General features: G+C 47.7%; 1 protein-coding gene across 2 annotated transcripts in view; it reads right to left on the bottom strand.

Annotated features, from left to right (window-relative positions):
• Positions 1-14,437, bottom strand: part of LOC144155606 (neuropilin and tolloid-like protein 1) — a 416,637-nt gene that overhangs the window by 23,617 nt on the left and 378,583 nt on the right. For both annotated transcript variants that reach the window (XM_077687151.1, XM_077687152.1), the window contains 3 exons: positions 12,455-12,591; positions 6,942-7,182; positions 2,396-2,521 (listed from right to left, as the gene is read on the bottom strand). In XM_077687151.1, the coding sequence (XP_077543277.1) occupies positions 2,396-2,521; positions 6,942-7,182; positions 12,455-12,591 (504 nt within the window). The remainder of the gene's footprint in view (positions 1-2,395; positions 2,522-6,941; positions 7,183-12,454; positions 12,592-14,437) is intronic.

Genomic DNA, 14,437 nt, shown 5'->3' with positions numbered 1-14,437 from the left:
CTCAGGCGCTATAGCATAGCGCGCAATGCTCTACTGCATTTTACAGTCAGCGTCGCAGCACCAGGAAGCTTCACTGGCTTCACAACTTATCAAGGGGAGAGCTCGGCACGCAATGCTTCAAGACAAGCTACACTCTGCAGGCATCCACCTGCCAGATCGCCCTGCTTCTTCATTTGAACTATGCAGTTTCCTTTACTGTGCAACAGCTTAAAAAAGGTACAGGCACAGAAATGGGCATTCTGCAGCAGGTCCTGCAGACACTGCTCAAGTTGAAGTTGCTTGTTTGCTCGTACAATAGTATGCTGGCAGGCGGAGATCTGCGGCCCGAAGCCGTTGTGTCCCTTTTCGAAGGATTACAACTAGAAAAGAATCCGCTTGAACATCAACGCTCCCCTCAAGGCCGAAGTCAAGGAGCAAGAGGCCATCGAAAACAAGGTGCACTGCGGAGACAGGAAGATGTTAATACAGGCCGCTATTGTACGCATAATGAAAGAACGCGGAACGCCAAAGCATGGAGAGCTCGTAGAAACAGTTCTCCGTCGGCTTAATTCTAACTTCAAGCCTAACGAGCCGATCATCAATCAATGCATCAACATGCTAATAAATAGAGAGTAAATGGCGCATGCAAAGGGCCAGGCGGACACGTACAAAATATCTCGCCTGAAAATGGCATTTTCACAACACCAGACAAATCGTCTTCGTGTTGTACTGATGTCGGCTATATAATGCAAACAAAACACTGTCCCAGAAAACATGTAGCCGAAATAAATTCGGCTAAAAAAACAGACTTTAACTTTTATTAGCGAACACTTTACCGTTCATTGATCATGCAATGGACAGATACAAAAGCCGAAGAGATGTGGTTGATTCGGCCACGCAAATTTTTATAACACCCTGCAATTCTCCCCGCGATCTGTAGTAGGCATGGCCTCGCCGTGTGCCTCTGGGCTACAATACCCGCTGCGCCACACTGGCTTGAGGACCGTATTCAGCGCCGTCAAATGCGCGCCGCTATAAAGGCTCAGTCTGTCCTTTGAAATGAAACAAATTAATGTACAACTTTGATTCGACCGAAACTGTCCATTTAATTATTATATAGAACATATAGCGTGCATGTTGAAGCGTCTTCCTCGCGCTTTCCTTTCTTAGCGTTTTCTTTTCGGGTGCATTTGACCGTATCCGTGTGGTTTAAACACGCCGAACGTTGCTGCATGTCATATTTTTGGTGTGTTTGATGTTACTTGCAGGTAGACGAGGAAGAATGACTTTTTTTTGTTTTTGTTATACTTACATCTCGCCTCTATTCAACGCCGTCTTTAGCCGAGACAGCATATTTTTTTTATTTTGCTTTTGTATTTAGCGCCACTCGCGACAGCGCGACGCTCTTTTTTGTTCTAGTGCAAAAGCGCTTCTACCCCACCTCCCTGGATTTCCGGGACGTAAGATGAAGCCTTAGCAAGTGCGTCACCGTTGCTAAGGTGCGAGCCAAGATGCTGGCGGTGCAGCGGGAGGGGGACAGACGCGGGTACGCGACGGCCTGACGTTTGGCCTGGCGTTACGCTTTGAGTTCTAACGCCACCAAACCGTACGTGCAGCTGGCGTGCAATGAGTCTGACGTTGCTTGGCAGGTCGTTAGGCTTTACGTTAGAGCTGCCAAACATTAAGGCTAAACAGAGGCACTTCAGGTCGATTGGCCAAGTCGTGGTGACAGGGAGAAGAACGAAAAGGCACAAAGGGAAGATGCGTATGATGCTTTTACACTCCCTCCACTCCCCTTAAGCCACAGAAGCGTAGATGTCCTCTACAACTCGAATCCGACAGCAGCGCATACCCGCAGAAGGGAATTTGACGACGCTTTACGAAACGACTTATTAAACCCAATCAATCAATCAATCAATCAATCAATCAATCAATCAATCAATCAATCAATCAATCAATCAATCAATCAATCAATCAATCAATCAATCAATCAATCAATCAATCAATCAATCAATCAATCAATCAATCAATCAATCAATCAATCAATCAATCAATCAATCAGAGCGCAGTTCCTAGGGGGCTGACCACAAGAAATCTGCCCGAATTCTGAATTCTGTGTGCGTACTCAGAAGTCAACCCAAGTGTTACACAGTTACACATCCGAAGAGTAGCAATTGGGTGTTGCATTGGACAACGCTTAATCAGCAGGAATGTATGATGCCCTCGCACAATATTTCATGGTTGGCTCAGCCAAACCGTCTGATTTTTTTTCTTTGATTTCCAATTATGTTGTTCGTCTCATATATTTACTCATTCTCTTTCTAGTTCTTTTTTTTATTTAGCGGCTTAGCTGTTTAAGTGCTTCCCACTCAAAGCAGCAATTTACAGGAAAGATTTAGCGCATGCAGTAGCTCACCAACTTGACAGATTGAAGACTCCTCGTCGTAACGGTACTTGCAGTTGAACTGCCCGTTACACTTGAGTTTCACGTCGATGCACCAGCCATCATCGCAGCTGAATTCTCTCTCCAGGTCGCAGCTCTCTGCGCGCGAGAGAAGAAGGACATATGCTTGTAGTTTCTGTCCGGTAGCGATTACACGGCTGAAAAAATGCAGCGCAGCTCTTCGAGCAGCAATCGGCATTGCAAGAACAGCTGCAAAGTTACAAGGCAGCTGAGGGCGACTCCATAGCTTCTCGATACAGAACTTTGTTGACCGCGCGTCCGCATGTTACACGAAGAATTCTGTCGTCCTATCCTCACGTTACTGGCGGTTTTCTCCCAACGTGAGTAAGATGACAGTATATATCACCCTGCACGCTTTGCCCTCGTTTTCGTACCTTGGCGGTTTCTGTGGAAACGAAATGTAAGAGGTCTAACAGTAGCTCATGAGAACTGTTCATCCGCCCATCGAGTTACAAGTTGGACTGTGTTTACTAGAAAAGAGCTGACACCGTCTAGCTGACGGCATAAGCGGATGCAGCGACTCACACTCACACGAGGCTGCTGTGGTTCGGTTACTATAGTAGTTTATTTCACAGGCAGCGCGCAATAGGGCCCAAAGCTACGAGGCTTATCGACGCGGTTTCGCTGGCTAAGTGGGATGACGGAAATGGCCTTAGAAGGCTCCGACGTCTATTGTCGGTTTTCTTGGGCCGGCCTTCGCGTGGAACGTTCCTGCCAGTTAGAAGCGCTCATTGGGACATTAGGTTGGGAGCCGTGCAGCACCCACAGTTGGGCATGTAGCTTGTGAAATGAACTATAAGGCAGTGTAACTTCGCACCGCAGAAGATGCAAGATGGTACCAGCACACCACGTCCTCGTGCACCCCTGAGGGTGGCGCCTGCTGATATAAAGTATTTGCGTTAGATCACATTCCAAAACCTGTAGCTCGTTCACGAAAGGTATATTGCAACAAAGTGCCCTGACGAGAATGTGTGGAACGTTCCCGTGGAGACTAATTAAATTTTGGTGTTAGACACGTCCACAAACCACAAACGTAGTCCAGAAATGTCACGAGGCTTATCGACGCGGTTTCGCTGGCTAAGTGGGATGAAGGAAATGCCCTTAGAAGGCTCCGACGTCTATTGTCGGTTTTCTTGGGCCGGCCTTCGCGTGGAACGTTCCTGCCAGTTAGAAGCGCTCATTGGGACATTAGGTTGGGAGCCGTGCAGCACCCACAGTACCGCATGTAGCTTGTCCTCGTGCACCCCAGAGGGTGACGCCTGCTGATATAAAGTATTTGCGTTAGATCACATTCCAAAACCTGTAGCTCGTTCACGAAAGGTATATTGCAACAAAGTGCCCTGACGAGAATGTGTGGAACGTTCCCGTGGAGACTAATTAAATTTTGGTGTTAGACACGTCCACAAACCAAGCCACGTCGCACTATCAGGCTGTGTCCTCTGGAGCAAGGTGGATGTCTGGGAAGTGTTGAATGAGGCTACGACAACGTGTTACAAAGTTCCAAAGAAACACTGGGATATGGAGGGACAAGTCCAGAAATGTCATTTTTCTCCCCATTAACCGAATCCCTCATTTTGCCAGTGGCTGAGTGAAGTGCACGCTTTCGTAGCTTCGATTAATCAAAAGCCAGCCACATAACTTCAGTGATGTCAACAGGACGCTGAGCGGCCACTCTAAAAATTGCAGTTCCCTAAGAAACATCGGATCATTCCAGTTGAATTGTTAAATTTTAGATTAACCCAAAATTTATGCCACAGCCCCGAGTGGTGAGATTTTCGGTTACGTATTAAACATCTGTCGGTTATACGAAGCAGGTAGAATGCTGTTTTATTAGCCACGTACACAATGGTGACCTTAGAGTCATGTTATTTTTTAAAAAGTTCACGGAACAAATGACGCATGTAAGCGAAAAACAATAACGGAAGTGCATTCTTTAATAAGGGCAGTATAGAGGTGCGGAAATAGACAAGATACGCAGGCTGCACTAACCCATCTTGTGCATTTCTTTGTGTCGGCGCTCTAAAGGTAGCTCTTTTGAAGATATTACTGCCATTGTAAGCCGTTGCTTGCAAACTAACTGACTTCAGGAACATTTGCTTCTGTTACTGCCTGTTACACGTACACTGCAAAAAAATGTCCGCTGGTCTGCTTCTCCACAATGCACAGAGAAGGCCAGTCACCGCGATCAAAGATGCCCAATAGGTCAATGACGATACCCAGGTCAAGATTTCACTCGAAAAATGTGGTCTTCGCGGTGACATAGAGCGACGCGAGCGCGTTTCATGGTTCCACTTACCTGTTACCACAGTAAAAGCTCGTTAATTCGAACTCGAAGGGGACCATAAAATTGTTAGAACTAAGCGGAGTTCGAATTAGCGGGCGGGCGCTAGAATGAATGGACATCGCGCCACGCTGCGCGTACAGAACACAAAGAAGCCACCTCTGGACTCGTTGTCGCGAATCAGGCGCTACTACACGTTTGTGACAGGTGACTTCGTAAATAATGTTTCGTGAATAATAACTGCATGAGCCGGAGCACTAGTGCCGGGGGCGTGGTGCCCTCTGAAGAAACGAATTAAGCTGTTGTAGGAGCGTAGCGTGCGCGCCACGCGGTCGTTTTTGTGCTTCGTTGTTTTGCATCTCTAGCAAATTTGATTTGGTTTGGATTTGCAACACATTGTAATCACTCTGGGCCGACTTCTTAATGAGGAGCGATGAAAACCAGGGGATCATAGTTCGAATTACAAGTTCTGGATACCGGCGCGTTCAAATTATCGGGAGTTTGTCCCCATTGAAATATACAGGGCTGTGCCGGGCCAAGGGCTTGAGTTCGAATTAACCGAGTTTGAATTAACGAGCTTTTACTGCATCCCTGTTCCTTGTCATTTCTTCGTTACCGCAGTGAACAGTTTTGTTTACTTTTTAATAATTCTTGTACATTCATTCAGAACAGATATGCTTGTATGCGGTTGAACGCATTCAATGAAGTGTTTTATATGACTGCTGGCATTTTAGTGCTCTTTTGCTCATTTGTTGACGTTACATCACGTAAGATAAGAACTTGCAGTGTATTAGATTTTATTAGATTGTGTTAGTTTGTGTCCGCCTGCCGTGCGTAAATTGCTTCATTGACTGCCGCTATTTTTGCTTTTTGTTTCTGTTTTGGCCGTTTTCTGCATTGATTGATTTGCACTGTTCAAACATTCAGTGTTTTGTACTGTTCGTTACATTTATTAGTTAGGAGGTTCTAATGCTGTCACCGACTATGGGACCTTCTTCTGTATAACACACTGCTAGAAACAATAGTTTTGAAGCAATAAAACTGATTCTGATGGCGATTCGCATTGCGCGATGTCACAGCGCGGGTCACATTTTTCGAATCAAATCATTGGTCGGGCCTCTTTATTTTCCAAATTTGTTTCCGCGGACCCCGCGATTGGTCATTCAGGTGCCCTGTGGAGATGCAGATCCACGGGCATTGTTTAGGGTGTAGCCTGACTTGGCTCAAAATACGCACCATAAGCGATTCAGGTTCTTGGGGACCCTTTATTTTACTTTATTTCAAGGCGCACGATTTTTTACAACCAAGCTTTCTTTTTCTGTCAGTTCCCACCTCCCTAACAGCCGACATTCAACGCGCAAGTCTGAAAGAAAAGGCACGCCGTTTAATGCAGGTTACTGCTCCCTGTACCCCACCGCTTAGGTGGCGGAAATCCACCAATGGTTGCTGAGGAGCTTCGCGCCTGTGCCAGGTAAGGGGATTCCGTGCTGTGTCCGTTGACGCGCTCTTAAGAGGCCCTGAAGATGCTTGTCTGCAGCACTCATTTGAATGCAGCTCAGTTACGACAGTCATGGCTGGTAAAAATGAGTGGTGTCGTATAGGCAAACTTACAAGTGTGTTTAATAACGCATGCCGCGGGCCGAGACAGTGCCGCCTGCGGGCGTCTGTGGCACGAATTAAATAAGGCGATGCGCAGAAAGAAGCTGCGAAGGCGGGGGAAAAAACCGAAGCCCGGTAGAGCAAGCAAGAATGGCCGCCGCTTGCGCGCCAGACCGTCGAGCGGCGACGCTCCAGCGTGGCTGGCCATTAAATGGCCGGGCCGCCTCATGGTGGGCCGCCAAAACGGCCCTTTTTGTTTGTTTGCGCGAGCGTGTGCGGCGGCGCCTGTGCTCTGGCAACCCGGTCGCGGCGTGTTTCTGCGTCGGTTCAATTTATTCGCCAGTGCTGGCAGCAGGGAATGACGACGACCCTCTGCGGCGAACGTTGGGGCCGGCTTCTTTCGCGCGCCGCGCTTGCTGGCCATGTTGCTGGCCTTGTTTGCGCAGCAAGCCGCCGGCCAGCGCTGCTTCTGCCGCCACGGCGCTCATGCAAATGAAAGGGGCCTCATTGGGAGCATCGCTGCGCGTGTACGCAGCGTGTTCACCTAATGGTGCTGCCGCCGCGTGGTGGCAGCATCGCGTTCATGCAAGCACTTCCCCGGACGGCCCCTCCTCTCACCTCCAGTGGAGATCTCTCGGAAGGCAGTGAAGAGGATGGAGAAGTTGCCGCCCTTCAGGGCGCCGTGCTCGGCGTAGTAGCGGACCTTTACGTGGTTGGACTTGGACTGGGTAGGCTCCGCCATTGTGCCACAGAAGTGGCTCAGTGACTCGTGCTGAGGTTCCTCCGCGAGGATGTCCACGAAATTGGAGCGACAGTTGTTTGGGTCCGCTAGCTTGTACTCGAGGAATGTCAGGTACATCTGCAACGGGGAAGGCAGGCATGCGCGTCGCGCAGGACGTCAGGTTCGCGCTGCCGCCCCGAAACGGGGAGGCGGGCTCGCTTGTTTCGCGATAAGCTCCAGAGCGCTTGCGGCAGCAAAAAAGCGCAGAAAGCGAGCGCTGAAGTTCTCTAAAGGCGATAACCGGTTGCAGCCGTTGGTCTAGTTCACTCCTTGCAGACAAAGGGAGCCTGAGCTTCATCGCTACCAACTTGCCCAGTCCTCGGTCACTGTTTGTTCCCCCAGCCGCCAAATCTCTGTCTGCACCGAGAAAAAAAGTTTCCACGCGCGAACGCAAAAGTTTCTATTTCACGCGATGTTGGTCCTTGTACCACCATGGACACTTCGTGAATATTATGCGACAAGATTGTCGCCCATCTGTAAGAATTGTGCAGGTCTAATGCCACATTTACACGTATACACCTAAGTGGCCGTTACTATGCTCTGGTGCTTCAACTCCGAAACACATTAAAGAACTCAAACGTCATGCCGAAATTACAGGTCAGTCTGCACACTGGCGCTCCTGATGATGTCATCTGGATTTACCACTGTAGAAAGTCGTACTATGTTGTCATTGGCTGTGGCGACCTCAACGATGAGATTATTTCAGATTGCTGGCGTGATATGCTTTAGGTTTGCTGATCCCGATGCGGCCGTAAGTGGCCCGATTGCAAAGTTTCGACTGAGGCAAGTGCAAGTTATAGCTCCGTCTTAGATACATCACACGTCGTCACTGGCCTCACCGGAGCTATGGTGCCGACAGTATTATCCTATAGCAAAAAGTCACTTAATGCTACTAAACGGCCACGCAAACGAGGCCGGTAATTTTTTCTCCCCGCGTTCATGTTAACATGGAATGTTGTAAGCCTTCTCATGCCGGATTGGCCTTGGCCCTTTCTTTTTCTTTTATTCGGATCGGCAAGTGGCCAACTCTGTGCGCTAACTCCCACGTAAATCAAAACTAATGGCTAATCCAGCTCTGTAAAAAGAAATCAATGTACATGAGTAACAGTCTGATATGCCCTACACACCCGCCGCGGTGGCTCAGAGGGCTAAGGCGTTGCGCTGCTGAGCACGAGGTCGCGGGTTCGATTCCCGGCCGCGGCGGCCGCTTTTCTGATGGAGGCGAAAAGCAAAAACGCCCGTGTGTTCGAGATTTCGGCGCACGTTAAAGATCCCCAGGTGGTCAAAATTAATCCGGAGCCCTCCACTACGGCGCGCCTCATCGCCTTCGTTGCGTCGGCGCGTTAAACCCTACAATCAATCAAATCAATCAATCGATATGCCCTACACCCCTATCACACGGGGACTGTCAATCCAGATTGAAGCGAAGCGCAATTGACTTTTCGAGCGCGCTCGACGCCCCACCGCTGCTACACGGCAAGTTTCAATCCAGATTAAGAAGTTGCACCGGTTGCACTCAAGTACGCCAGATGGCGCAAAAAAGGTACCTCGCGACCGGCGTCTGGTAACTCTGCGCGGTCGTAGGTATACGTAACTATATAAATGTTACCGCATGCTTATTTGGGTCAGGTTGTTTGATACGATTTGTGGCGTTAGCAGAAGTTGTTAACTTCTGTGCCATTACTGAAGCGGGTACGAGAGTATGACCGCTTTCGTCCGATCGCGCTTGGAAACCTCAATCGCACTTGGGAAACCAGGATAGAGTTCGTGCGGGATCAGGCTCGATAGTGATTGAAACTGCCGTGTAGCAGCGGCCGACCTGGATTGAGCTCGATCCGGATCGACTCAATCGCAATTGAAACTGCCCGTGTGACAGAAGCATTACGCCCAAAGTATGTTATGGTTTTAGAAGTGTCGTGAACCTGTGGCTCGCAGCAGCGTTTACGCTGACTCTACCAGTTAAACAAACAAACAAACAAACAAACAAACAAACAAACAAACAAACAAACAAACAAACAAACAAACAAACAAACAAACAAACAAACAAACAAACAAACAAACAAACAAACAAACAAACAAACAAACAAACAAACAAACAAACAAACAAACAAACAAACAAACAAACAAACAAACAAACAAACAAACAAACAAACAAACAAACAAACAAACAAACAAACAAACAAACAAACAAACAAACAAACAAACAAACAAACAAACAAACAAACAAACAAACAAATAAATAAATAAATAAATAAATAAATAAATAAATACACGTGCATGGTGAACATTCCTGCGAAAACACGCGGCCTTAATCGCAAGATTTCTGTTTACAATTTCTCCTTTGAACAGTACATAGCAGATGCCTATTTATTTTGACAAAAGGAAGAAACATACAACGCTTGGTCAGAGATATGATTCGATGGTTAGAAAGTATGTCTTTTTCTGTGTGCGGAGCCATGATTACGAATCGTACATGTATGTATTGATCGATTGGCATACTTTTATCGTATACAAAGTGGTCCTGATGCCGTGCTATTAAAAGGGAAAAAAGGGGATAGCAGAGAGGAAGGGAGGGCAGATTTGTTAAAATTAATGGAGTGGTGTTCTTGGCGAGCAATTTCCAGGATATTAAATGACTGGATCCATCGCTATGACTAAAAAAGGTACAAAAGAAAATAGCTTCGCAGCTTATTTCTTCTTCTTTACGCTAGAGCCAATCCAATCGTGGTAACCCTCCGGCCACTGCGGATCGGGCTCTTCGAGAATTTCTTTGGTTTCGTAATGCTGCAGGGTTGAGGTGGAAGGTTTTTATTTGTTCAGCTAGAGAAAAATTTATTCGATCGTAACGACCGTGCTGGATGGCCCTTGGAGTCGTTTGCCTACTTCATCGTCTTGCACAGTTGAGCTCCTTCAGTCTTACAAAACGGGTCAGGCTGTAGCTGTCGAACTAACAATGCACCCCTTTAGTTTCGATATATATATTCGTAAAAGACAGAGCACCCCAGGGGAAATTTGCAACCAGAACCGATAAACGCTAAGGTCATTATTGCTTCCGCATTTCCATATAATGGAGGGCGAATTGGATGTTACATACCGAGTAACTCTACAAGAAATGCAATCGAAATAAAAGCGAAATAAGAGCGAAAAGAAGGGCGCAAATAGGGAACTGAATATTTTTTCAGAAACTTGAGAGAAGGAAAAGTTGGAGATCAAAGGAACAACGTCGAGTCAGCAGTTAGACAAATAGCGCAATCGGACAAGAAATGAGCTTAGCAGGCTCCGGATTGATTCTTTTTTTAAACACGAAAGTGTTTTATTCCTGTATACACGAAGATTTCCCTGACGTCATATTCGTCACGGAAGTGACGCCAGTACAACGAAACAAGCGGCCTGTAAAGGGTGCACCCCTGCACACAGGGTCTTCTTACGGGGAAGCAACCTCTAGTACCAAAGAGTACGTTATACCTAGGATTGTTCGTTTTCGGGTTTCATATTTTAGCACGAAAGTGTTTTACGCCGCGATACGAAAAGATTTCACTCTCATCATATCCGTCACGGAAATGACGCCAGTGCACCTTTGCCGAAGCGATCCGCCAGCAGGACGTCGCTCGCCAAGCACACCCACAAGACAGCCGCCGACCCGCAAATCATGCTCAGCTGCAGATTTCGCTGCACATTTCTCTTTCGCGTTTTAGCGATTCCTATGACAGAGGAATGAACCACAGTTTTTATTTTTAACTGAGGCTCACGCCGCGCTGTTGTGAAAAGAGAGATGCTACGTTTTCTAGGCACGTTATGCCACATGCGTCCGAATGGCCAATGTCAGTCCACAGCTCTGACACTGACAATTCAGATTCTACACCCAACAAGATCTGATTTTACCATCTCTGCTCAAAGGTGCGGGAAATATGAAAATCGAGGCACGGCTGGACTAGAGCGGAGGCGTGCGCTCTCGAGGTTGCCTATATCTGTAGAAACACTATAGTGCCGATACTATGGAGAAGTTTAATGGCGCAGACAATGCAGAAAGCCCGAAAACGGCTATCACCGCGCCATACATATTTCTGCACTGCAATCTGTGAGGGCACAAATTTCCACTGTGAAATGGGATTGGCGGAGCTCGCTTGAGCGTTTTTCCCCCCTGAAATAAACAGTAAGGTAAGTCCGTGTCCAACTTTTGTGGAACGTATGTTTGTAGAAGATGGAAACTCCGGCTTTTAGAAATCAGCAAGCAGACGGGATCACTGCCATAGCCAGTGAGATCGATAAAAATATCCTGCAGTCAAAAGATTCATGCGTGTGAACGCGATAGCAACAGTCCATTTTTACTACCAGCGTATATATGTGCGCCAGACAATAGCAAAAATAGGAGATTACTTTGAGGAGACGACGAGCCGCCAAAAACAGCTGTCGACTTTGCTGTTCACACTTCATACGCATTCTCCTGGACGGAACAACTTCACAATCTTAGTCTGCTTGCTCCGTGCTACTCTGCGCTCTATAGATGCCCGTCGGTCGGCTCTACAGGTCAGCTCGCTTTGTGACAGGCGCTTTTACGTCACACACACACACACACACACACAAAAAGAACAAAAATGCGAAGGAGGCGGGAGAGAGAAATTCCAGCTTCGAATATTTTTTTTTCTAAACGAACTTGGAATGCTTGTCGTCCTAAAAAACGGGAAAGAGCTAAGAAAGGTGTGATCTTTCAGTTGAATAAAAATTGTCCTTTGGTGTCCTTTCAAAGCTTGAAAATCCAAAGCACGAGAGAGGAAATTTATCATCTTCTTTGTGAACTCATTTTTATGAAATTGTAACAATTGCCCATGAATGTTCCCATATACTTAATTAATATACGTACGTATCGTGTCAGCTGGAGCTTGTTGTCATTTGCAAAAAGACAAGTTTATTCGAACACCTTACTTACCCTAGTTACGTCGATAACGTAAAGGTACGCCGATAACGCAAATGGTGTTATTCCATTGTCATTCAAAAACTAAGTTTAAAGGCCACAAATTCAAAGAGAGGTCTGAAGATTTTATTGAATTTTCTAGAGAACGAATACATAAAACTATACATGCTACGCAGAAACCGAGAACAATGCCCGATCGTTACGCGCCAACAGGATCTGGGCGTTGGGATTCGTTGTTTGCGCTATATTGCAAACGTCTTATATTCACTTTTTATAGCGTTTTTTTTTCTCGGCCAAATGTTGCAACTGCACCCGAGGAGAATAATGTCTGTAATTTGAAACCTTATATTTGTAGACGGAGCTCCTGAAAACAGTGCGGCAGAATACACAAAAAGCCCCCCTCCCCTCCCCCTCTAAAGAAAAAGAGGGCACACGCACCTTCCAAGATGGTTTCACCCGAATGCTCCAGGTGCACTCCAGGGGGAGCTTGTTTTGGCGGGAGTGTTCCAGCTGGGATGGCTTGATGTCTTCAGAGCCAATGACACCATGGCTGCCTTCTACGTGGAACAGGCACTCTGCAGAGGCAACAAACGTCACGTTATACGTGCCTGTGCGCGCAAGATGTAAGAGCTGTGTCTCGTCCTCCGCTGTATACATCCCCCCGCCATCTTTGAGAGATAGATCAGGCAAGACCTCGACTGCTCTGTGCATCAGTATTGGATCTTCTGAGAGATATGCAGGGAAAGCATACTGCAAAATGGACGATCTTGAGTACGGAGCACTGAAACAGGAGTAATGGAATATGAGCCGTTTACATGGTTTTGGAGGTTCTTAATGAGCTGGTTTTCTGAAAATATGTTTTGAAGCACTTGACACTTTAACAGTCGTCGTCGGCGTCATCGTCGTCGTCGCCCTCCTCCTCCTCCTCCTCCTCCTCCTCCTCCTCCTCCTCCTCCTCCTCCTCCTCCTCCTCCTCCTCCTCCTCCTCCTCCTCCTCCTCCTCCTCCTCCTCCTCCTCCTCCTCATCATCATCATCATCATCATCATCATCATCATATTTATGTTCACTGAAGGACAGCGGCCTTTCTCTAGACTCCCAACTGCTGCTGTCCTGGCAAGTCTGAATTAATTGTTTGCCCGTGAATTTTCTTAGTATGTTTCCTTCACTCAAGTTTTTCCTTCCCCTACTTTCAGCCACATCTCTTAGGAGCCACTCTGTTACCCCGGTCGTCTTTCGCCTGCCAGTTCTCCGCCTCCCGTGCTCGGCCTGACTGCGCTTGTTTCTCTTATACGCCAGGATGCCTTCCACCCGATTTCGTTCCCTAATCTATGACGCTCACTTCCTATCCATAAGCGTTTCTCCTGGCTTCTCTGATGAGTCGCTTGCCGAGGGTCACGTTTTTGCGTCATATATTAAGGTAGGCCGTTGATAGCTTCCACTCAAAGCTGAACCTTTAGTACCAGCTATTTGACAACTGTCAGTTTCACGCCTCTCATACTGATGATTCCCAGCGTCAGAGAAGGCGGCGATGGCAATTATAGCGGGTTACATTTAGTTTGGCCAATCTCATGTGTCGATGAAGACGGCAATTCTACTGTTGCCTTTTTTTAGTGAAGGCCAAGTTAAAGCTCACTCTAGTGCTCAATGGCGACAATTTTTCTGCGCCTAAAGTCCAACTCCAAGCTAATACCGAGTAGTAGCTAGTTCACTATCTTGAATTTCGAGCATCTGATCGCCATGTAACGCTACCGAATGCCCGCGAGTTGGCGAGGATGATTTGAACAATCGTACCGACGAAGGCGACGACACTGTCAATTATTGTTGGAAGTTCGCCTCTAACAGCTGCCATCGCAAAATACTGAACCCCGGTCGCTGCCTTTCCCGCCGCCAAAGAGAGCTATTCACGTAGGCGGTTCGTTTTTTTTTCTTTTTGCACACAACACAACGGCCACACAACGCCCGCCCGCCCGCGTGGCTCGTTCGCGAGGGCTTTCGATAAGCACGACCTGCGGGCGCCGCGGCCTAACCCACGGGACTTAGCGGCACGCATTTGCCATCGATACACGCCAGGAGCGCCCCAGGGACGCATAAACAACGCGGTCGCAGCCGCCAGTATAAAGACTCATCTCAATCTGAGGGAGCGCCGTGTGTGTACGGGATCGATTGATTATAGCCGCCACCACTGCTCCTGTTGTTGCCGCCGGCCGCGTTACTCCGGGCACGCGCACCTCAATTCAGCGCGTGCGGCCGGCGTGGCGTGAAGGAAAAAAAAGAGCCTTCTCTCTCCCCGCCCACCTGAGGTTTGGGCTGCGGCGAATCCGATTGAGGAGGTCAAGTGAGCCGCTCTCGGGGCCCATTAATAATGGCCAATTTTCGCTGAGCCGCGCAGGGATGAAGGCCTCGCCGCGGTAAGCAAGGGA

This window comes from Haemaphysalis longicornis, unplaced genomic scaffold (assembly GCF_048455015.1).
Source record: "Haemaphysalis longicornis isolate Haplotype H1 unplaced genomic scaffold, Haemaphysalis longicornis Haplotype H1 scaffold_1, whole genome shotgun sequence".
NCBI classification, from domain to species: domain Eukaryota; kingdom Metazoa; phylum Arthropoda; class Arachnida; order Ixodida; family Ixodidae; genus Haemaphysalis; species Haemaphysalis longicornis.
Note: the sequence above shows the minus strand (reverse complement) of the source record. Positions and strands in the feature narration are given on the sequence as shown.